Source organism: Panthera pardus, unplaced genomic scaffold (assembly GCF_024362965.1).
Source record: "Panthera pardus isolate Hobbes unplaced genomic scaffold, ASM2436296v1 HiC_scaffold_16, whole genome shotgun sequence".
Classification (NCBI taxonomy): Eukaryota; Metazoa; Chordata; class Mammalia; order Carnivora; family Felidae; genus Panthera; species Panthera pardus.
In genome coordinates this window covers 99,595,960-99,622,065 of record NW_026526721.1, presented here as the reverse complement: position 1 = coordinate 99,622,065, position 26,106 = coordinate 99,595,960, and the positions used below count along the sequence as shown (strand labels likewise).

Here is a 26,106-nt window from a genome sequence, read left to right as displayed (position 1 = left end):
CTTGTCCAATTAATTAAATTAACCATATTTATTTACTAATGTTATTCCACAGTTCATCAAATGATTTATATGAATATAAAAAAAAGCAGAAATCCATTTGACATCTTGATTAATCTCCATTAATTTTTCAATATATGTCTCATATAATTTGAAAAAATTAAAATTCTTGAACGTAGTACTCACTCATGAAGAACTGGCCGTGCTACTGTTTCTCCAAACTTATGGGCTTTGTAAAACAGAGTATATAGGAAAGGTAATAAGGTATAGCGAATATTCAAATAGTGCCTTGATGAATTAACCAAAAGAGAATTCTGTCCAAAAAATGCTGGATCCTGATGCTATGGAATAAAAAGGAAATTGACATTAAAAACGCTAAAATGTGAATGAAAATTAAAGAGAAGCATTTAAGCTATTTTTGAAATGCAAATTATATACATTTTAGTTTGTGTATGAAAATTTGAAATTGTTCCTCTTTCATCATCAAAGTATATAAGTATTTTTAGTTTTTATATTTTTATTTGGATATGTTTTAATTAAACTTTATTTTAAACTGGGCATTTTTCATTTTTATATATTAGAGATGAAAAAATATTTTAACGAAGAATTTTCACCTATATTATTTGTGGTAGACTGCATTATTGGCTCCAATTTTCATGCTTCCTGTACCTCCAACCTTTGCTGTATAACTCTGAAATCCCTACCAATAAAATGGAGTGTATTTCCCATCAAGTGCACTTGACTTTGTGCTCAGCTAAGTGACATACTTTGGCCAATGGAGTTTTAGTAACATGCGACCCATTCATGTAAAGGCTTGAAATGTGCTTGCCTGAGGACTTACTGCCTTGTGCCTTGTCCTTGCCATTAGGAAAAAAAGCCCAGGTAGTCTACTGGCCCAGAGATACAGGGAACAGAGCAGCTTGGCCGGCTCTTGTAGCTGAAGGACAGCTTGTAACCTGAAGGACAGCTTTCCTGCTAAGCCCACGCTGGATCAGTGGACTCTCTTAGTCTAGGTGCAGTGATATGAGCAAACCTGCTTAGATCTCCTGTTATGGGTAGCAAAATTATACTGAGGGCACCAGCTGCTGCCTCCCTTGATTCACCATCATGTTTACTCTGAAGACATTTCCCTTCGGCTGCTCCCAGCTAATCAATGATCATGGTGGGAGTACTATTCAGGCCCATTCATAGAAAACACAGGACATTTCCAAGGTCATCTTTGCATTGAGGACTCACCACTGGGCTGAGTGGAAACTTCCTTAGAATTGGGCTGCAGTGTGTGACTCTCTTTAAAAACCCGCTTTCCTTGCCTTCATCTTCACCAGATTCAGACCCCAATTGTGATGTGAAGGCTCTATTTTCTCCTCTCCCTCCCCTTTATCCTTCACAAGTTTTTCACTAATAAATCTCTATCATGTCTGTCTCAGCAACTGCTTTTTGGGGTCAGAAATTAACACAGTGTAATATAATTCATATCAGTATTCCCCATGAGCACAAATTTCTTGAAAGCATGTCTCAGTAGATTAGGTAATGACTAATCTCCAATTTATACCTCTTACTTTTGTTCTGTCATACCTTCTTCCAGGCTGAGCTCTGAGTGGTTGTCCCTCTTCTCAAACAGAATTAAGGCCCTATGTGTAACTAGTGTGTAAACAATGAATCATTTCTTAACATGCACTTAATTGACTTAATGGTCTCACCTAATTTTCCCAGTTTCTCTGAGAAATATGTTTCTGAAAGCCCAGAGCATGCTGAATTCACAGGGCTGGTACTTCAGTATGTCCTTATATATCAACTCCCACCAGTTCAGATACATACGGTAAGTGTTAGTTTTATTTTTTCCCAAGCTGTCATTCCAGTTTTACTTATTATGGAAAGACTCTGGACTCAAACTACTTTTACAGTGTCTTGAACTTCTTGTGTTTCTTTAATGAAACAAAAACTGTAAATCCTTAATATTACCTTGTATTTTTTATGAAAGAAAAATTACCTGGAATTTACATTGTTGGAATGCAAGAATCTAGACTCAAAACCCTTTGGCTTTAATTTTAAGTATTAAGTTATTTTAAGTTAAAGTGATCTAATTTCCTTGTATATGCTTTATGCTTAAATAAGATATTTATGTTGTGACCCCATTACATTTCACGATTCCTTTATTTGACCATTTTTTAAATATACAAAATATTTATAGGCCTTGAGAAGGGAACTTCTAACTCCTCTTTAAAAATTATGCTACAAACTTTCAGCCCCTTTCTTCTACAGATATAAATTTAAGTACATTGCTAAAACTAGAATAAGGTTTTATTTCAAAACATGGAGAAGAAAAGGAATTTACCTCATATATATCACCATTATGGTTCCTGGAAAATGGATAAAAGGCCCCAAGTTGCATCCACCTCCTGCAAAGCTCTTCTGTGGTATTAACCACAAATCCACAGATGTCCGCTCCAACCTAAATAACAAATATATCTATCATTCATAGCGTAAAGAGTCTCAAATTTGCCTAGGGCATCACATTTTATGCCTCAACAGATTAACCTGCATTACTTACAATCTTTAATTTACTGTCTTCATATATTCTTCCTTAACTTAGTTTTTTATTTTCCATTTTTGCTATTTATTTGCCTCTAATTGCATCATTTTACACTTTTTTTCACTGTCTCTTTATTTAGTCTCATGTATTTATTTTCTCCTTTGATCTAATCATTGTTAATGTATAGTGTGAATTTATATTATTAAAATGTGTTGTTTCTTAATCCAAAACTCCCCTCCCATGATCTGATTTTTTCCATTTATAATATATTACTGTAATAGTAAAATAGTAAAAAAAATGGTGTCTAACATGTAGCCATTAAAATTTCATTTCTCTTCCTTTAAGGACCCTCCAGGAAAACTCTTATCCTTAATTTAGTATGTTTACATTTATTTAAATGTTTACAGCCATTTCTTTATTTTTCTAAATAGTATGTAAATATCCATAAACAAAATATAGTATTTTTTGCATGTTTCTTAACTTTATATAAATGGCAGACTGTACGAATGACATTGCATTTCATTTTTTTCTCAAGGTACTATTGTTGTGAGATTCACTTACGTTAATGTGGTTCTAGTTTTCTATCATATGGGATCTCATGACTATGAAAAATGTTCCTATCAAACTTATTTGTGGCTTTTTTGTGAGTAATATTCTATGGAAATATATGTATATATATACATACACACACACACACACACACACACACACATATTTACCTTTACTGTATGGTATTATATATACGTTTATATATACAAATATTTTCAAGATTATTTCTCTGGTTTATTGGAAATGCACATTGTTTAATCAAAACCGGCTGTAACCATTAGTAAGCACAGTCACAGTCCACGAAAATTTCCTTTGTTCCATTTCTTGTCAATTCCTGTTATATTTCGACTTTTAATTTTTGCCACCTATATATATGATATGTATACCTCACTAAAATTTTAACTTGTATTTCTCTGATTACTATGGAAGTTGGGAACTTTTTCATATTCTTACTGAGTCCATATTGGTTTCTCTTCCTATAGAATTACCTGTTTACAACCTTTGCTAATTTTTCCATTGTTTTACCTTCTACAAATTACAGTAGGTAGTTTAAATTGAGTATTAGTCATTTATTGACTATATGAATTGAACATGTCATTTTAACTTTTTAAAAAAAATTTTTTTTAACGTTTATTTATTTTTGGGACAGAGAGAGACAGAGCATGAACGGGGGAGGGGCAGAGAGAGAGGGAGACACAGAATCGGAAACAGGCTCCAGGCTCTGAGCCATCAGCCCAGAGCCCGACGTGGGGCTCGAACTCACGAACCGCGAGATCGTGACCTGAGCTGAAGTCAGACGCTTAACCCACTGAGCCACCCAGGCGCCCCCATTTTAACTTTTAAAATAGTCTTTTAATGAACAAAAGTTTTTATTTTGTTACAGTAAAATTTATATTTCTTTATTATTTGTGCCTTCTGTGATTTGTTTAGGAAATTATACCTCTAACCCAACATCACAGTTACTCATATGTTTTTCTAATATGTTTAAAGTTTACTTTTCTTTTAAAAAAAATTTTTTTTTAACATTTATTTATTTTTGAGACAGAGAGAGACAGAGCATGAACGGGGGAGGGTCAGAGAGAGAGGGAGGCACAGAATTGGAAGCAGGTTCCAGGCTCTGAGCCATCAGCCCAGAGCCCGACGCGGGGCTCAAACTCACGAACCGCGAGATCGTGACCTGAGCTGGTCGGACGCTTAACCGACTGAGCCACCCAGGCGCCTCTAAAGCTTACTTTTCATACATAACTCTTTAATCTATCTGGGATTGATTTTTGTGTGAAGTGTAAGTCATGGACCCATTTTATTTTATTATGAATAAATGATACTTCACATATGAATATTTGATACTTTCCTCACTGATTTATAGTGATAGTGCAATCAGTTAATGCATTTCATTAATGCATGAGCCTATTCCATATTATGCCATATTATTCTCTTTGAATATACAGAGTCAAGAATTGTGCTATATTACTGTTTTATTGGATAGGGTGAATCCTTGTGCTCTTTTCTACTTCTTTACATTGTATTGTCTCCCACATGAAGTTTAAAGAATCTTTTATGTTCCCCAAACTCACTTTATAGTTTAAATTGGAATATCACTAATGTTGGATAATAGTTTGGGGAGAATGTATATTTCTAATATATTAAGCTTTATTATCTATGAACATGGCATGTATTTAATTTAGCTACTTAAAATTTTCTCAAAACTATCCTACATTTACTTTTAATATTTACTCCTGGTAACTGTGTATTAATTACTTGCTATAATAAATTAACACTTTATCTTAAAATACATTGTAACATTGCTTATTTCTTTCAACCTTTTTTAGACAAAATTTGCCAAAAATCTATTTTATTCAAATTTCCAAAGTCATCTTTGTAATTTCATATTATTAATTTTTCTCTAGAAACTTTGCTTCCCTGCATTAATGTCTTCTCTTATTTTCATTCCTTACTTTTTTCTTTAGGTTTATTCTACTTTGTTTTTTCCATTTTCTTAATTAATGCACTTTACTCATTAATATTCAGCCTTTCTTTGTTTTTAATCTAAGCAGTTAAGGCTGTAAGTTTTCCACTAAAACAAATTTAGTTGACAACTTATAGTTTTGATATTAAGTATAATTGCTAGCACTCAGTTCTAAGGATTTATTCCCCCCCTCTTTTTCCATTCAGTTTGTTTTTTGACTAATGAATCATTTTAAAATGCGTTTTTTAATTTCCCAAGTCAAGACTCTTGAGTGTGTGTGTGTGCGGTGTGTGTGTGTGTGTGTGTGTGTGCGCGCGCACGCACGTGTGTGATTTTTGTTATTTGGTTGGGTTTTTTTTTAATATGAAATTTATTCTCAAATTGGTTTCCATACAACACCCAGTGCTCATCTCAACAGGTGCCCTCCTCAGTACCCATCACCCACTCACCCCTCCCTACCACCGCCCATCAACCCTCAGATTGTTGTCAGTTTTTAAGAGTCTCTTATGGTTTGGCTCCCTCCCTCTCTAACTTTTTTTTTTCCTTCCCCTCCCCCATGGTCTTCTCTTACGTTTCTCAGGTTTTCATTTTGTTTTGTGCATATGAAAGAAAGAAAAAAATGAATCACTATAATTTCCTAACATATTTTACATTATTTTTTTATGTAGTGGCTCTCTTTAATGTTCAATTATCAACACTGCATACATTTTTTATTTGATATAAAGACTGATTAGATTCTATATATCCAGAGTTGCCTGGAACAGATTTTCTCTGCTTTTAAAATTTGAGACTTATCTCTGTCTTTATTTTTTATCTCTTATTTTTTTCTTTTAAATACAGGAAACAGCTTTATTGGTTTTTATCTTAAACTGACAATCTAGTATTGAAAGATATTTAGACTTCTGACATTTGTCTTTATTACCACTATATTTGGATTTTTCCCTACCATCTTATCTGGGGCTTTATTTACTTTATAAAAGCTTTTCCTTTGCTTTGTTTATATTGATATTTGTTTCATGTATTATTTTGAGTTCCTTGGATTTTATTTATTCCCATTTCTCATTCTAATGGCTAGAATGTTATAGATACCACCTATATTCTTTTCTTTCATAAATTCCCTAAGAATAAAGATTGGATTTTTCTGTAACATACATTTAATCATTTTATTGAAGATTATTAAGATCACATTACAAAATTAAAAGTCATGCACAGCTAATATAAATGACACTGTATGAAATTGCTTACCAATGGCATTCCAAATAAATTGAACTCTAGCATTCCTGTGATAGACCATTCCATTTGCTCCCATGAAGCAGTGTTGTCCCCTAGCCAGTGTGCAGCATAGCTTCCAGACCCAGCAAAAGTTGACCGGGTGAGAATGAAGCTTCTCTTATTAGGGAAAACTTTCTCTATGGCTCTAAAAGTAAAAGCAAATGAATAAATCAGATTTATTTTTAAATAACTTTTTATCGACCTTTCGTACAAATTTTGTATTTATCTACCAATGTTTACTTAAAAACATTCCAATCAGGGAAAGGAAATCAGACTTTGATTTCCTTTACGAAATTAAATAAACATACTTTTTGTATCCACTCAACACTTGTTTTTAAAATATATGGTTTAAACTCACTGAAATCCTTTTTTAACCTGAAATGTAGTAATCTGAACTTGAACTGTCTACAAAGTTTTGAGATGCAATGATGCTAATGATATATTAATGTCTGTATTTTCAAATATTAGCACGCAATGTTGGGATGAAAGTTACATATTTGAGAGGCATTTTATTTTGTTTGTATCTAAAAGTTTACTATCCACAACTACTAGCATTATTTATCTCACGTCTATTTGGTACCTGAGTATTACTGATAATTTTTTCTATAAATAGGAAATATTCAGGAAAGATACAAAGTTTGATTTAGTATATAAACTTATCCAGACTACCTTAGTAAAAAGATATAATGGTATTCTCAGGTGGTTTTTCTATATTAATATCTTTATAACACTGAACTATAGTGTTGCTATTTCCTTCTAGAATTTATTTATTTATACACTTCAATATATAAATGCTCTACTGAGTTTAAAAAGTGAAGTAACCAAACTCTATGAAGATAATGTATAAGAGTTGAGATACCATGGTATGTTTTGGGACTAGACAAATGTAGGTGTGTCTTTAAATTTAATCATATTTATTTAATTCTGAAAAAGATTAAAAAATTATTGAGGTCAGGATCTGGGTTTTATTGACTATTGCATTGTAGGTTCTTATATAATACTTGAGAAAGAATAGGCAATCAGGGTAAGATTATCCCCTTCCTTTGTTTTGTAACTTGTTATTTTTTTGCATCCAAGTACACACAGCATTAGAAAGTTACTTTGTGAGATACTAGATAGAAAACTACATTTTAATTGAAACCCTTGATTTTAAAAAGACCTACTCTAGAAGCACCACTCTCTCAGGCCAATTGTGTAGAACATAATTGCTTAGAACATAATTATATTCAGAGATAGCAAAGTGAATCAAAATTTTGAAGCATACTTTAAATCTATGAATTAAAAAAGGACCACAGTTAAATACATACACCACATAGTTCTTGATGAACTGAGTTCCAAATTCATGAAGATTAGTAGAAGTACTGACACCATGAAAATACTATCTTTCTTTGCCTTCTTACTCTTGCTCTTTTCCAACTATATTAGTGTATTACAACATATTTCTAGACAATAAGTATGAAAGAGGTTTCTGAATGAAACTGCACTTACTTCTCTGTGGCTATAGCCATGCTGTATCCATAGAGGCTGTGAACATCATACTGTTTCCCCCAGTACTGCACAGCATCCATGCAAATTGTTTTGGAATACATGAGTTTGTCAAGAATATCTTAGAAAAAATATATAAGAAATGTTTCTTAAGAGAGAGTTTCCATTTTAAGCTTCATAATCCTTAAGTACACATATATATACCTATTTGTATTATACGTCACACAAATATATATACCCTTTTAACGCTTTCTAGGTTAGTTTATTTAAATATAATTTAATTTTATATATGTACATCTGTTACACAATTACAAACCATCCAAATCCCTGCTTTTCAGGTTTTTTATTGTGCTTCAACTTACAGGCTTATGTGGTGTTGCAATAATTACTGTCATCTTCAGATGTACTTATTGCTGTCTATTCTCCCCTAAGAGCAATCTTTCTTTGGTTGTATTTTTTACCCACTTTTAATGGTGAAAAACTTATTTTTTAGAATATGTGACATGTAACTATTCCCATTAGGTTCATTCTAAAAACTGCACAAATTACTGCATAAGGCTCATGGAAAGAAGTTGATCATTTAAATTATAATTTCAAACAAATTGTGTTTCTTTTCATTAATTATTTGATCATGGGCAGTTTATCAGTAATAAAGAGAAATCAATAATCTTTCCCAAAATTTAAAATCATTCTTCTTTTCTTAAGCATAAAAATTTTAGCCCAAAAGTAACACAAAAACAGACAAAACGCATTGATTTCAGGGACTCAAAATTTTATAAAGGTTTGTGATATAGAAATATATGCTAGAATTTACCAGGAAAATTATTCTTAGTTAATGGTAAGTAAATAACCAAATAAAATTTACCAGGAGTAAAAGGTGGATAATTCAGTTTATTGTCATTGCATCCTTTTTTTGAACCTTGAACAAAACTGGAAACTTCATTCATGTCCTAAATGGATATAAAATGAAGAACAGCAGATTTTAAGTGATAACAGAGGTATCTTGTATGGGATTCAGGGATTGTATATAACAAAAATGTATTTAACTTACCTAGTTTTAATTATACCTATAAAATATTAATAACATTATAAGTATTAAGCAACTGTCTTTTCCAAGTAGTTGTATCAATTTTCTCAAGGTGAGTCCACCATTGTGCCACACTTCTGGCACATTCATTTATGCACCATCGTTTGCTCATCTTACCTGACATTTATCTAGTTTCTGTGATGTGCACTGCCAGCCGCGAGGCACAGCATGTTTTGTATAGCCCTTCATTCCTACACTCTCATGAGAGAGTGAAAGTGAAATAGGTAAATAGCATTTTAGCATTAAATGAAAATAGTTATGACCTTACTTAACCCCTTGAACAGTCTCAGGGAACCCTAGGGCAGCTGGACCACATTATAAGAACGAGTGACCTAAACATCTCTTGGAGGCAGAATTGTGGGGATGTGTTTATAGATTTTTTGCCGTGTAAATGTAAGCCGCGATAGTATCTTGCCACATACTAGTTTGTGACCATTACTTTAAAAAAATAAAGGCTTTGAACTAAAAAGATAATATATATAAAATTATATATCACACTACACATGCTCAAAAAATAATCTATTTCTTTTTCCTTCTCTGTTAATTGCATTGTAGGATTTCCACACATTTTTGAAGCTTATTTCCCACATGTCTATAATATGCAGTCTCTGCTCTCACAAAGACTTCATACTCGGTCAAGTCCCTTGTTAATATTGTTTTTCTTCAGAAGGAATAAATTTTCTTTATTACTCTTTTTTTCTTCCATACACATCATGCCCAGATGGAATCAATGTGAAACATTAAAGTTACAAAATAAATTTTTCATCATTAAAAGGTAAATGTTTTCATTTCCCAAATATTTTCTCTTTAAAAAAGTTTTTAATATTTATTTTATTTCATGGTTTTTTTTTGAGAGAGAGAGAGACAGAGAGACAGAGCATGAATGGGAGAGGGGCAGAGAGAGGGGGACACAGAATCTGAAGCAGGCTCCAGGCTCTGAGCTGTCAGCACAGAGCCTGATACGGGGCTTGAACTAACTAGTGGAACTGAGTCATGACATCATGAGCCTAGATGAAGTTGGACACTTAATCGACCGAGCCACCCAGGCTCCAAAATGTTTTCTTAATAGCCACAAAGAAGAAAAATTATGTAGTTATTCTACAGTATTGGGGTTACTTTATTGAAATTACCTGGAATGTTATATTCAATTTGATTTTCCTATGTCTAGTAAAATTAATACAAAGAGATACTATAGTTGGGCCGCCAATAATTTTAGATGAACCTAAGCACTTTTTCTTCATGAATCCATGAACCAAATTAAATTTAAAAACAATTTCAACTGCTGACATTCATAATTGGGAATCAAGTTGCATTATTAAATTTTAACTTTTTCTAAACTATTTAGCATCTTATATGTATAATTATTCTTGAGAAAATACAAAGCAAAACATTTAACTATGAAATTTATGTTATTTTATTAGAATTATGTACTTGCAAATTGAAATAAAATTCACAAGTTCTTCCAGCATTTGCTCAAAATAGACATAATTTATGTAACTTAAGAATAAACATAATTTTTAAAGAAATTAATTTATTTCACATGAAAAAATTGATCAAAAATATTTGTTTAATCATTAATATTATACTGTATGTTAACTGGAATTTAAATAAAAATTAAGATAAAATTAATTATTTTATCATACAACCATGTAAATAAGAGTAAATCAAATGTTTGATTTCACCAGTTCACAATATAAGGGAAAGGAGTCTCTGTTGTCAAGAAGATAAATGTATTCATCTATTAAAGGGAAAAAAGACACTTTTACATGATTGTAACCATATTTTACAATAAACACAATATTTGCTATTTGATAATTTATTTTTAAAATATCCTACCTACTTGGAAAGATTTGTTATTAATTAAACATACTACACATAATGTAATAGAATTTATTTATATCTCTTTTAATGTATTTTGTATATTTGCACTTTTGAAAATTCTGAAAGTATTTTTCTCTAATGTCTATAAATTATTTAAATGATGCTACATGTATTTAGTGTCATTTAAAAATCAACTCAATTAGTATTTTTAATATTACAATCAGCAGGTTGAAAGCAGTGGAAGTCGCAAGGCAAAGGCCTCAGTGAATTGATAGTAATAAGTATACCTACAGATATTCAAGTATCATTCAAACCATCCCAAATCGAGTAATGATTATTCCTAGGAATTGTCAATGCCATTTTTAGGGATGTTTCTGAAAGTTCTTTTCTTTAAAATCCATTGAAAATTGTGTACAAAAGTTTGGCAACTTTTTAAAATAAAACATTTAAAAAAAATCTTGGTATTTTATAATTTCATCACTTCATATTTAAACTAAGTCTACATAAAAATAGCCCCATTTTTCAAAGAATTCTAAAAATAATTCACTGAATTTTAAGTTTGTCACTGAATTTTAAGTTTCCTAGAACTATGTATTAAATTGTTGAGCTTCTTTATGGAAAAATTCTGCTTATTAGATTTTTAAGAATGAAATCATAATAACAACACGATCACGACAATATATATATTTGTTCAGAGAAAGTGGAAGTGATCTTTGAATTTTAAAAATACCGACTGGGTACATTTATTTTGAAATTACAGCTTCAGTCTTTATTATACCAAATATATTAGTCTCTTATTTCTCAAGTATTAGGAAATTATCTCAAGAATGTTGCAAAAAAGATAATTCAAGTATATTATATGTCTATATACAAAAATCTATTTTTCAATGAAAATTATGCTCATATTGTTTTCCAGAGTTATTTTAATATTTAAAATTAAAATTCAAAAACATTAGCTTGGCATTTAAATTATAAATCTAGGAAATGATGACACTAATTTTAAATTTGACAAAAAAATAAAATGTTTTCAGTTAAATAAGAATACTTTGTTTTATTGTACATTCATTCTATCAGAATAATCTGAAGAAAATGAAAGAATTAAGGAAACACTTTTATCAGTAGGATTTGATAGTTATTCAAGTAAAAGCTGGAAGCAGAATAACCATTGCTTATACATCATATAAATTAATTCAGTGATGTTTAGTGAGCTTTGAAATTATACTGATTATATTGCGTTTTGTTTTGTTTTTTAAGCTTTGTCAAATGCTTATGTATTAGGAGGAGAACAACTCCACCTTTCTCAGATGCTCCTCCCCTTCCCTGCCCTCCCTCTCTTTGGAGTTGAATCAGGTACTGTATTTGTGTTCAATGGATATAGGAAATGAAGTATTCTCTTTCTACAGCACAGTCAGATTCTCTTTCACTATTCCTAAAGTATCAGTTATACTGTAACTGTGCTCCAATGGACTCAAATTATTTCATTAGCAGAAACAAAAACCCAAACATTTTAACTTAACTAATACAACTGAAATTGGAGCTGGAATTAAAAACAAAACCAAGAATGGAGTGCAAATTTTTTTGTTATTTCTATAGCCTGCTAGGTATTATTGTGACCTCACTAATTTTGTGTCTAATAACTAAAGCCTCTCCATTTTCATTCTATTCTTAAGAATCCTGAAGAGTATGCTAACCTCTAACTCAGTTCCATGTTGTCAGCTAAAAACATAATTTTCCTCTTTGTATTCTCCACAACATACCTGATATACTGATGGTGCAAAATATACACTTAACTAAGTAATTGATTAAATAATCACTGAATAAATAATGAGCACTTCATGAAAGTAGAGCTATTGTGTAACTCAACAAAGACATGGATGTCCCTAAGACATCCATTATCTCCTTCTAAAATTCTGTGCAGTTGTAATAACTTTGAACAAAATCTCTGATGTTCCTCTGTATTCAAGTTTATTAGACTTCTTTTTTTCCCCTGGAACATAGAATTCTGGGGTCACCAAGTAGTTTCACTCACCAAATATGGTTGCAGTTTCCATAACAAAAGACACTAAATCATTCTATATGGTAAACCCAGAAATAAGTAATCAATAGCTACAGATACAAAACTTCATCCAAAGAAATTTTCAAACATTAGCATTTCCCTTTAATAGCTTTACCAATAATCTAGGATTTTGGTTGTTGCTGTTGTTGTTTATCTTGAAATAAAACATTTAACCTATTTCAATTTTGATTTGTTTTACTCCATAATTTACTAAAAAGAAAGTTTCTAGGGGTGCCTGGGTGGCTCAGTTGACTGAGCGTCCAGCTGTTGATTTCAACTCAGGTCATGATCTCAGGGTTCCTGAGTTTGAGTCCCACGTAGGGCTGGCTCTGTGCTGATGGTGCAGAGCTTACTTGGATCCTCTCTCTCCCTCTCTCTTTGCCCCTCCACCACTCGCATGCACATGCACATGCATACATGCACTCTCACTCTGTCTCTAGCAAAATAAATAAATATGCTTTTCTTTAAAAAAAGCTTTTTTTTAAAAAAAGAGAGTTTCTAAGGGTTAGTGATATGTTATTATGTATCCATAGTGCTGCAATCGCTTGAATACTGTAGACTATAATAAATGTTTTTAAAATTGCACTACTTACCTCCAAATCTTGCTGTTTTCAAACATAAATTGTTAGTCATAAAAATATGGCATCTTACTGATAGAAATGGAATTTATTCTATAAAGTGTATCACTGAAGAAGAAAACTTGCAATTTGCAGTTTTTACTTAAGATTCTTTTCTAACCCAGGAACATGACAGGTATGAATTTATACATTCTAGAAAAATATTATAAAATTTTTAAATTTCAGGTTCAAATGATTACAAAATTTACCTTGTCAACTTTATAATTATTTTATATATTTTATTTATTTATTATAATAACAATAATTATTTATAGAAAAATATTTAAAATAGCTACTTACAATCCAAAGTCCATCATATTTCACTTCTTGATGGAAAATGCTGCATTCATCTGCCCACCAATCTATGCAGTTTGGATTAGTAAAATCAGGGTATACTGTTAATCCTGGCCACACCTGAAAGAATAGATCATTCATATATATACATATATAAAAGGAAAAATAAATAAATGATAATTCAAGGTTATTGAGTAGATAAGAATAGTAAAAAAGCATTAAAGTTATAATATTGTACTTCTTAAGGTTTATGTGATCCATGCACCATCTATATGTATAATAATCTTAGACCTATTTTAAAATGTTTTAAAAAATAAAATAAAATGGATATAATGAGAGTAAAGTAGAGAGAGAGAGCATAAGGCATTTAGGAAGGCAAAAATATAAGAACATAGGATTAAACTGCTATTTTGCAACTAAATTTATTTCTTAGCATACGAATGGGTTAGGTTAAAAACAAATAAAAACTAGACAATGTATTCATTGTCTGAATAAAAAAAAGTACACGGTTTAATTTCCAAAAGCATTTGTTTCCAAGAAATTCAAGCAAAAAAACTCCTTGTGTATTTATTATTTATTTAATAAATGAGAATATGACATTTATTTTGTGCTGGGTAATGTTCCGAGCATTTTTATAATTACTAGCTCATTTAATCTTCACTAGAACTACAGAAGATGGGTATTTTTTTAATCACTGCTTTACAGATGAGATAGTCATTATAATTAAACCCACTTTACAGATGAAAGAAGTGATAAACAGAGAAACTAAATACATTTTTCAAGATCACACCGCTAATAAGTGGTACAGAAGGAATCCAAACACAGCAATCACATATCTGAGTCCAGGCTATTAGACACTACACATACTATGCTGTCTTTTTATACTTCTTCAAATTATCTGCTCATTACTTAAAGTAATGACAGACAAGAGAAATTCAGTTTCAGATGAATGAAAAAAATAATACTGTTTTATATCCAAAAATATGACTATTGGCTATCCAATCTGTTCACAGCAAATGGAGTAGGTTTAACAGGGTATATTCTGTGAGATATTAATAGGAATTATGGGAAGAAATTCAGCTTTTGTTTCTGATGGAGCTCATAATTATTTGAATAAGACTTTCACCAGAAATTTTGATATTGATGAATTCAATAAAAAGTGATGGCTAGTATATCTTCATTACAGTAAATAATGCTATAATACATGTTTTTTATACACTGACATTATCTCTTACTTTATTTCCTTTGACTAAATTACAGAAGTGGAATTACCAAGTTAGTGTATCTAGACTTTATAGTTTTTGATATGTCTTAGAAAGTTGTCTTCAAAAAAATATGTGTTCTGGTTAAGAATATGCATTTGGGAACTAGTCATTTTCATAACTCTGTTCTTCATTAGCTCTGTGATATTAGGGAAGTTACTATACCTATCTCAAATTCACTTTTTTCACCTATAAAGTAAAATTCTAATTATAGGTATGTATCTCATTATTTTACTGTGAGGATTAAATACAAATCATAAAATTTAGTATCCAGTACAAAAGTACTCAATTTATAGAAGTATTTATTTTACATCAAAATATCAGAATTTTTGTTATAATCTAATTATATCTTGTTAGTTTTGTTTTAATTGTGTATAGCATTGAAATCTATGTCTTCTTACTAAAACGGTTTTAGAGATAGAAATTTTGGAATATTTCCTCTCTAAAATTTCTTTACACAATTAAAACACCAAGTCCATATTTGAAAGTAAATACACACACACACACACACACACACACACACACTTACGAAAACTGTCATTACACAACAGAAAATCTAAGCAACACAACTTTAATGAATATCATAATTTACCTCGCCAATAATTGCTGTAGTCCCATCTGAATCATTTACCCACACATGTTTTGCATTTCCCCTCTCATAGGTGGCATATGCCATTCCATTGCTTAGCTTATTTATGGAAATTGCGGGATCCTAATAATAGAAAGAAGAAACTATAGAAAATATATTAAGTTACAAATAAGTAAATACTAAAAACATATTAATACATAATGTCATTACCAAGATGATGACATATTTCTGTCCATGGTCGTGCAAATCTTGAACAAATTCAGGGAGGCCTTTAAATGCAACTTTATCATAAGTAAAGTCTTTCTTTGCTTCCATGTAGTCAATATCAGTGACCTGTGTATCCTGAAAATTAGTAGAGTATATTTCAATAAATAGTACTGAAAGGACTCTAATCACTTCAACCTTTAAGCCCAATGCTTTATAAATATAATGATTAAAAGGTAAATGAACTTAGATCTCTTTTATTTTACTAAAAACCATGAAATAGTTATAAACTAATTTTTCTAATTCTAAAATACAAAAACATTAAGTGATTATTCACATTTTTTTCAGTGATGATCACTGAATAAGTACTATATTTTATATACAGAAATCATTGTATAGAAAACAAAGCCTATATGCTACATAAAATACATTAAAAAGTATATAGGCAGTAAAAAATAATCTATTTTAAAAAACTGAATATGATGTTCACAGTTAAACATGTATTCTAGTATAAATAATAAATAGTTCTTAAAATCTCAAGTAGACCCGGCCTTGTGTATAGATTTAAAATATACTTTATCATTAAAACACATCTTAATAATCCACATTTATATTACATAGTATAATAACATGTGTAATGCTGACAATTACATTTATTATTATGTGACAATATTTAACTTGGTATGTAATCCCATAAACCCTTCATCCCACTTACAAATGGTATGCCAGCATCCCGATTTCTTTTTACCACTTCTTTCACTACATCAAGTGACTTATAATTCCAGCGACTCAGCTGGAATCCAAGACTCCAATATACTGGCATTGCCGGTCGTCCAACAAGCTTGAAGTAAATGGATATTTGATTAATTTCAATAAAGAACATTGACATTATTATTAATATGCTTATTATTCTAATACCTCTGATATTTATTTAACTTAAATTACATATTTTGAACAAAGTGTTACCTGCATTCTAAGATGCGTTCTGGATTTTATGTTAGAATTTTATTATAAATTAGTGTGTCATCACAACAAGAGGACATGACTTTGGAAATACGTGGAAATCCAAGTGTAAGTAATAGTAAATTGTTTTAACTAAAACTGAGTGTTAAGTTATAGTATAGTATAGTATAGTATAATAACCTTTTTGGCATAATGATTTTTTTTAATTTAGGCATACACATACACACACATTCCATGATTTCTCTATCATATATGCATAAAAACTACAATGTAACAATTTTTAAGTTACTTATATTGGGTTAAATATTCTATTCAATTTAAACATTAAATTTATTTTAAAAATAAAATAGTATAAAAATTGAAAAAGTTAGCATTTTTCATCTCATTTCACAAACATCTTATGTTTCACTACATTTCATTATAGATTTGGACATATAATTGAAATTTCTTTGTGTGTGTAGTATACACATGTAACATAATTTTTCATAAAAGTATGTAAAATATTATTATATGTTATATTAGCTCACATATTATTTATATTACACTTTATACAGAAACATTGTTTTTAAAACTATTCACCAGTCAAATGAATTGCTTTATATTTTAACATATTGAGACCTCAAGAGTGTTAGCTTATACAGAAAAAAAAATTGTTTTTCTTCAAACAATAAAGTTTCTTTTGCCTACTCTCTACATAGCTTGTACCTCATTTAAATGCACTGATTAACTATATTACATTCTACACAACTATTGTATCTTATTGCTTAAATACATGCCTTTGGAAGACTGCCCATAAAATGATTTAAAGCAAGTGCACTACTATACTAAATGTATGCTGCATTCATACGCCATGCATAACTCAGACTCAATTCCTGTTGACCACAGACTGTACTCAGCATGTAACAGACAACAATCCTAGCTGGTATTTCACAAATCCAATGTCAAATTCTTTTTAAAAAATGTGCTATCCACAGTTTTGGTGGTGTGGTAACCATATGCAAAGTTGTATAAAGGCCAGCCTAACATTGTAATTATAATTTAGTATTATAGATTGTAAATTTTGTATCCTTTTCTGAAGTTCATATTTATCAATAGCAATTTGGGAATTGTTAGACACTGTAAATTATTTAATTGTGTAAAACTCTACCTACTCTCATATCAGACATTTGGATCCTAACTAAATAAAAGTTTTTGATAGTAATTACTTCTCCTTTAAGATCATTTTAGGGGCGCCTGGGTGGCTCAGTCGGTTAAGCGGCCGACTTCGGCTCAGGTCATGATCTCGCAGTCTGTGAGTTCGAGCCCCGCGTCGGGCTCTGTGCTGACAGCTCAGAGCCTGGAGCCTGTTTCAGATTCTGTGTCTCCCTCTCTCTGACCCTCCCCTGTTCATGCTCTGTCTTTCACTGTCTCAAAAATAAATAAAACATTAAAAAAAAATTTAAAAAAAGATCATTTTAGCAAATGAGAAATGTATATCAAAATACACATCAATAAAACAAGATTTTAAAAATAGACATAATCCGTAAATCTTAGGCCAATAAAAATAATTTATTTTTCCATACTAACACCAAGAATTATGTACCAACAGTCACAGGAGAACAATTATATAAAAGAATTATATAAAAGAAATACAGAATTATATTATAGAAGTAGACTCAGGGTACCTCTGGATTCCTTGTCTCTCTAAGACCCACCTTAGACTTAGGTACATGAAGACATTATTTAATAGGGAAGCAAGAGTTGCTTAGATAGATGACATCAGACTTCACACTATGTTTCAAAATCTTCTGTTTTAAGCCTGAGCATCAGAGATAATTTTCCTGGAGTTTACCTACTATGCATTAACAGCAAGTTTTACTAGTCTTCCTTATAACTCATTTGCCTCTAGGATTTTTATCAAAGGGGTGTATGACCTACACACCCTTGCGTATCCTCAGCCTTGAATAGAAAATACTTTCCTTGGCTTTATCCCACCAAAGTAGGTCATGAATAAGTAAAGATTCAATATGCAACATTTCAAAAAAATCCTACTTCTGAACTCAGCTGCCTAGAACCAATAAATAATTTGATATTAGAAATATAGACATATAAATATACATAGTCATCATTGTATAGGAAAGACAAAAACAAAAACCACCTACTCATACCTGAAAATGGTAAGATTTAAAAATATATTTAGCTAAGAGGCCCCAGATATCTTAAATAAAATTAGACATGATGGTTGAAAGAAAAGTATAGTAGAAATTAATTTATTAAAATAGATATAAAACATACCTCTTGATACTGTTGAACTACTTGTTCTGGTGTATCTCCTAGAAAGATGTAAAAGTCCAGAATTCCGCCAATAACTCTGTAAGTTACTATTGGAGTAGGCTGGATGAAAATTTCTACAAATTAAATTGGAGAAACATATATAACTAGTAAAAATATACACAGTGATAAAATAACCGCAGTGTCTATTTTAAGTACTTCATATTAACCATACATTTTTGCACTGTTTTTAAGTAACTAAGGTAAAATAAGATACTAAAGATAGGAAGAATATACAAGAAAAGTAGAACGCCACCATCTATGAGGTTTATGATAGGAAATCACAGCTGTTTCCTTCTATAGATGTTGGCAGAATCTCTCCCTGGAAACTGCATAGCCAGGTAATCAGTCCTTTTATAACAAAATTTTGTTTTCTGAAATTGCATTTCAATTAGTTGTGTTAATTGAAGATTCTCTAAAAGATCATATTCTCACATTAATTTTTAAGAAAAAACTACAGAATTTTTTTTTCTCTACATAGACAATAATTGCCTGGATAACCATTTTAATATACTGTTCTCGCTGGGACACTGTTGAATTTTGGAACTTCTTATTATCACTAATTCATATGTTATACATTGGTATTACACTCACAACATTTAAAAAAACATTCTACATTACTTGAATTATGATAAACTCAAAAATTAATCTTCTTCTTTCTCTCCCTAGATTATATAGACTTCCCTTTTTTTTTTTTTTTTTTTTTTTTTGGTTGTAGTGGTATGTTAAATTATCTTAACAAGTGAGGCTGTGGGAATGGGAATATTCCTTTCCATGGATCTGTTTCACTATTGCTGTGAAAGCTCTGAAGAAAGTGCCTGACTATAATAACATAATATACTCTCCCCAAAATAGACACACTTATAAGTAAAATTCCATTGTCTTACTCACTACAAACTCTGCTTGTAATAATTTCATATACTAAATCATTACCAATAGAGTTTACTCTGACATACATTATCTATGATTGGAATAAAGAGAACAGTTCAAACATTTCAAGTTATATTTCATTTAAATATATTGCCAGATAAATTACTCTTACCCATTGCATTGCTGTTCATTAAGAAAACACCAAATGACTTTCCAGAAGTATCTTCAATGCACATGAAGAATGTCTGATGACCATATAAATTATTATTATTCTGTAAGGCAAAAATTTGAACATTAATTTTAAAGTATATTTAAAGTAAAAAAGATTATATATTTAACATGGCCTTTATATATTCCAATTAGTTTCTGTAATTTACTCCTCATACTTCTATACTAATTACTATACATACCATATGAAACACTGTGGCAAAAAAATTAACCTATTTTGATTATTAATATGTTATTATATAAAATATGTAACATAATATATTCATTATACTACGACTAGATTACTTAACTTTCCTTTATGTTTTATCTGATCGAGTTTTAATTAGCCATTCATGTTAAGAAAATGGCACTTTTATTCATTATGGCCCATGTTATGTCCAAGGCAGGACAGGGAATTCCAAGATGACGTCCAACCTTATAGAACTTCCCCACTACATTTGCTATAAACCAAGGAGTACATGAAATAGCTGAGAACAATTGGGAATACACTTATAAGGCAAAAGAAAAAAGAATTCCTGGCTGATAGGATATGGAGGTTCCAAGAAAAGAATGAATGGAAAATAGCCTGGTGTTTATTAGGTGTTCATTACAGATAGTGATGCTATAAAAACAGACTGGTAGAATCTTTATTAGTAGTAGTTCTGTACCAAATGAGGCTCTTTAAAGCAACCACCATTTATTCATTTTTGGGAATGAAATAGCACTGGCATTTTAAAAGTCACTAACAATTGACTCAAAGCAACCATGAATCAATTAAAAATATTAATTTTTTTTTAATGTTTATTTAATTTTTGAGAGAGAGAGAGAGAGAGAGAGAGAGAGAGGTGGGAGTGAGGGGCAGAGAGAGAGGGAGACACAAAATCTGAAGCAGGCTCCAGGCTCTGAACTATCAGCACAGAGCCTGATGAGGGGCTTGAACACACAAGCCATGAAATCACGACCTCAGCCAAAGTCAAATGCTTAAATGACTGAGCCACCCAGGCACCCCTAAAAATAATTTTTTAATGATATGGTCTTTGTTCTAAAGAATCTCATCTTAGAATTATATACAAATATTTACACAAAGACTAACCTGTAGTGACTGTCATACTAAAATATGAACAAAAGGTTAGAAATAAAGACTAATTCTGCACGGGGGAGTTTGGGAGAAGTTCTTATGAGATTAAAGTTCAAATTATCTCTCAGTGACTTATTGTACAAATGATAAGGAACCTCAAGGTGCAGTATTTAAAAAGGGAACCAACCCTCTGTGCAAATATATAAACTTATATAAGATTATCATATGTTATGGAAGGGGAAGATGCAGACATAGATGTACAATATGATGTCCAATAAATAGGCAGACACCATATCATACAAAGTGATAGAGAACACAGTAAGTGTTTAGAATTATTCTAGCTCAATGACTAGCCATGTATTGGTTTAAGCATAAGAATGATTGAAAAGGGAATGACAGAATACAAAAATCAAATCAAAAGAAAATATTCATAAAATAGATATACCTATTTGAACTAAAATCTGTTGGTTACTTTTTGAGTTAATTTGAGACTACTACAAATCATCACCCCTGTATCACTGACATACAATAAATAATGGCTTCAAATAGGGTAACATTATCACCTGCTCCAATATAATGATTTTATTTACATAAAAAAAAAAAAGAGTTCCTTACGTCACCGGGAAGTTGATCCCGGGTAAAAATTGGCCATGTTTTCCAGTTTAAATCGTGACGAAATCTCTTATGAATATGTTCCCCAATGCCATAAATATATTCACTGGAAAGTCTGGTTGAAATCTGTAAATACTGGTCAGAGTACACCAAAGGACCAATGCTGGTGTCAAACCTGTACAATAAAATAAATAAATGATCTAGAAACAAATAAAATGTTCTACCAAATAAGGATCTATGTTACCATGCTGAATATTTCACTTTAAATATGTCAATCTTTAGCTGTGATCACTTCTTAGGAATATATGAATTATACCATAAACAGAATTTGTTGATTCCATCAACACAATTTGCTTCATCACCACCAATATGATTCTCCGTATACATCCTCTCCTTTAATCATCACAAACTTGAAGTGTAACTACCAGTATCAGTTCCATTCTACAAATAATACAAATTGGGAAAATTATGCCCTGTGTTCTAAGGTGACAAACTGGTAACTAGCAAAGCCAGATTTCAAACCCAGTTCTGCCTTGCTTCAGAGACACTATTTTAAAATATAGTACTATACTAGCTTTCACACCTCTAACACATATATTAAAGTTAAGTTCAAAATAATTTTTCCAAAATTAAGAAGACTGTATGTTGGATTCATATCAAATACATCCTACAAGAAATGTTAAATGCATTTAATACTTTTGTGACAATTAACATAATGTCAATTGCAAATCATTAAAATATATTTAAGGAAAGTAACTGCTGAGATTTAATCTTGACAATTGCTCAGTTAACCTTTTTAATTTAATGTTTATTTTATTTTTGTGAGAGAGAGAGAGGGTGAGGGGCAGAGACAGAGAGGAAGACAGAGGATCCAAAGCAGGCTCTGCACTGACAGCAGAGAGCTCGACGTGGTGCTCGAACTCACGAACTGTAAGATGGTGACCTGAGGCAAAGTCAGAGCTTAACTGAGCCACCCAGGCACCCTGCTCAATTGACCTTCTTAGAGATGCGAGATATCTTAAAAATTGCTAAATCCCTTGCCGCAAATATCCCCCCAAATTCATTCATAATGAAAGCATTCAGGCAATATTTAATTAAGTATATACATTTTCATATACATTATTTCATACATATGTATTTTTTCATATATATATATGAAGTCCTTTAATATGACTATGGGAATCAGCCCCTTTCTGAATAACTATTTGATTCTAAAAATTGGCAACAGAATATGATAAACAATGGGAAAGGACAAAACAGGAGTTCTAGCTATGCAAAAATACAGGGAAAGCTAAAATGCTTTTCGGTGATGCTCCTTACCTTCATCTTTGATTGGCCCTAGTTTGTACATTTTCATTCACCTTTGTACCTTTTATCCACAGGAAATAAAACTGCTTTACATTATAGTCTTTACAAGGATGCACATCCACCCTCTTTGGGAGGAAATTTATTCTTTCTGAAAATGCCTTAAAATTAAACTTTTCCTAATTCTATAGCAGAATACAATTGACTGGTTATTTAACCTTACAGAAATGTAAAATAAGATACTTACAAAATTCTATTATTGCTTTTTCTAATAACTTTGATGCTAAATGGATTTTCTACAACCTGCACGTCATACAATGTATTAGAAGCTGTGGTACCAGTAAATTCTTTTACAAACTGATGAGGAACTTCATATCTTCTATTATTTGGATCAGTTATCTGTAAAGATTAAACAATTAGCATCATTTGATTCAAAACCATTTTTTCAACTTCCAATTCCAAATTAAGTATCAAATGCAAGTTTTGAATAAAAAATATTAAATTTAGTAACTTAATAGAGGAACTATTAATCTGGCCATAAACTTAATTCTAACGTTGTTGTATGGATATGCACAGAATTGTATACATTGTTAAGGAATACAGAACTGGTCATAAAAGTACCGCATATAATAAAAATATTTTTGGCTGATAAAAATATATATTAATTATATAATATTAATATATTAATATATATTAATGATAGTATTACTAAATATTGATTCTTGAATACTGTATCTTTGTGAATTTAATTATTCTTATTGCTTTTTAGTGTTCATCTCCTTAGAAATCCCATGAAGAATTTTATATTTGGTTAAAAAAAATACTTAATTCTTGTGAAGTTGCTGAAAGAGTAGCGTACAAAGAATATGGTGTTGTTTTCACTTCCAAACCCAAAAGATCCAAAATTCAAGTAAACTACTCACTTACAAAATAATAGGAATTAGTTTCTTTAAAATCATGAATAAAAGGGATACCTGTAAAAAGAACTAGTAAGTATAAGTCACATGTATACACCACAATTAACATGTTTCTCAAATTAAATTTTAAACTAATCCTTCATCATAGTCTATGGTTGAAGTAATAAAAACTGCTAAAGTTTATTGAGTGTTTACTCTTCTCAAGACACTGTATCCAATATTTTACATTGACTGTATTATGAAGTTTTTCAAAAAGAATTGCCAGGGAAACTATTCTTATGATACACTTCAGTAAACAGGCTCAGAGAACTGAAGTAACTAGTCCAATTAGTCCTTTGCTTTGGAATAAGTATTTCTTAAGAGAGAAAATGTCTTGGTAAGATGAAGAATGTGCTCATAACTTCCTTTTATGATTAATTCCTCTTTATAAATATCAAAAAACAAACCTTAAATCGGAAACGATTGGGTGTCTGATTTTGAGTTGTGATAAGAACACTAGTAATGTCATTTCCAAAGAGCGTAGGTGAAGGTTTCCTGCTTAATTTGGCTTCAAGCCCTTAAAGGAAGAAAAAAAGTTGGTGCGAGTGATTTTATTTATAAAGAGTAATAATTATTAAATATTTTTCATATTTTTATAATTATGTTTCCTTTATTACAAATAATGACTTCTTTTATTATTTGGAAGATACAATCCTGCAAAAATGAAATCCTTGATCTAACATATTTAAACATTCTTGCATACAAATTTCCCACTCGATTCTATTTAAGATATTTTCCCAAAGAAAAATTTAAAATATATTTTTTGTTTTCCAATTAAAATATATTATATTGGATCACCATGATGCAACATTTCTCACCAGTACTTGTTGTTATCATTCTCTCAACATTATAGCCATGATTATCTGCGAAGAAGCACCAAGGAATAAGAGAGTCATTCCATGGCTTCCAGCAGCAGCCTCTCATTGAGCAAACTGCCTGTTAAAACATTTATAAAAGGAATCATATCATATGATTAGTACTGTTATCATGTGTCAATACCTAGTTTTTAAACATCCATTCCAATAAATGTTTGAATTAAATGCCTGGAAAACAAGCTTATTTCTTCAAGAATACCGTATGTTAAAATAGCATGTATTCTCAGGGCACCTGGGTGGCTCACTTGGTTAAGCATCAGATTTCAGCTCAGATCATGATCCCACAGTTCTAAGTTCAAACCCCGCGTTGGGCTCTGTGCTGACAGCTCAGAGCCTGAACCCTGTTTCAGATTCTGTGTCTCCCTCTCTCTCTGCCCCTTCCCTGCTCATCATGTTCTGTCTCTGTCTCTCTCTCTCAAAACTAAGTAAACATTAAAAAAATTAAACAAAATCATCTATTCTCTTGTTCCTTTCACTTAGCAGAAATATAAATATTTGATAATGTGAATTAATTACACCGTATCAGAAATTGATACTCTGAGTTGTGATTTATCAAATTTACATATCTGTGCACATTATTGTAAACTTATGTTTTTCTTTATGTCTTTGATTTTAATTTTTTTTATTTGAATATACTGCTCAAAGCAAACTACAGTTTCATTATAATCTCTATCAAAATACCAACAACATCTTTCACAGAACCAGAACAAATAATACTAAAATTCGGATGGTACCACAAAAGACACCAAGTAGCCAAAGTAATCTTGAGAAAGAACACAGCTGAAGGTATCACAATCCCAGATTCCAAGATCTACTACTACTAAGCCTATGTTTTTTTAAAAGTCTGCCCTATGAGTAGTTATAATGTATTCTGTTGTCACATAGTCAATACAGAAGAACTGAAATATTTTTGACTATCAATTATGTATCAAGCTACAAGTGAGTGTATAAAGATGAAGACATGGCCCTGAATTCAAGCCTACATAACATGTTTAAGGCAGTTATTTCCAGCCACTTGTTAGTTTAATATTTTAAGTAAATAATTAAACTAATTTATGTGCCAGGTTGTAACTAGTTGTAGCCATTATATCCAAAGAATAAAGCAAAACACTGAGCTCTTGAGTAGTTTTATGATCTGTATGGAAAGATTATGTGAAGTGGAAAAAACTATATATGCTTATGTAAAAAGTTGAGGCAC

The 26,106-nt window shown here is 30.9% G+C and overlaps 1 protein-coding gene across 4 annotated transcripts in view; it reads right to left on the bottom strand.

The window, feature by feature from the left end:
* The window catches only part of SI (sucrase-isomaltase), a 155,231-nt gene that overhangs the window by 65,950 nt on the left and 63,175 nt on the right, over positions 1-26,106 (bottom strand). For all 4 annotated transcript variants that reach the window (XM_053903663.1, XM_053903664.1, XM_053903666.1 and 1 more), the window contains 15 exons: positions 24,852-24,969; positions 24,441-24,550; positions 23,325-23,476; positions 21,776-21,947; positions 20,048-20,147; positions 18,970-19,082; positions 16,448-16,573; positions 15,739-15,870; positions 15,532-15,651; positions 13,684-13,797; positions 8,668-8,752; positions 7,806-7,923; positions 6,291-6,462; positions 2,333-2,449; positions 184-338 (listed from right to left, as the gene is read on the bottom strand). In XM_053903663.1, coding sequence (XP_053759638.1) covers positions 184-338; positions 2,333-2,449; positions 6,291-6,462; positions 7,806-7,923; positions 8,668-8,752; positions 13,684-13,797; positions 15,532-15,651; positions 15,739-15,870; positions 16,448-16,573; positions 18,970-19,082; positions 20,048-20,147; positions 21,776-21,947; positions 23,325-23,476; positions 24,441-24,550; positions 24,852-24,969 — 1,904 coding nt within the window. The remainder of the gene's footprint in view (positions 1-183; positions 339-2,332; positions 2,450-6,290; positions 6,463-7,805; positions 7,924-8,667; positions 8,753-13,683; positions 13,798-15,531; positions 15,652-15,738; positions 15,871-16,447; positions 16,574-18,969; positions 19,083-20,047; positions 20,148-21,775; positions 21,948-23,324; positions 23,477-24,440; positions 24,551-24,851; positions 24,970-26,106) is intronic.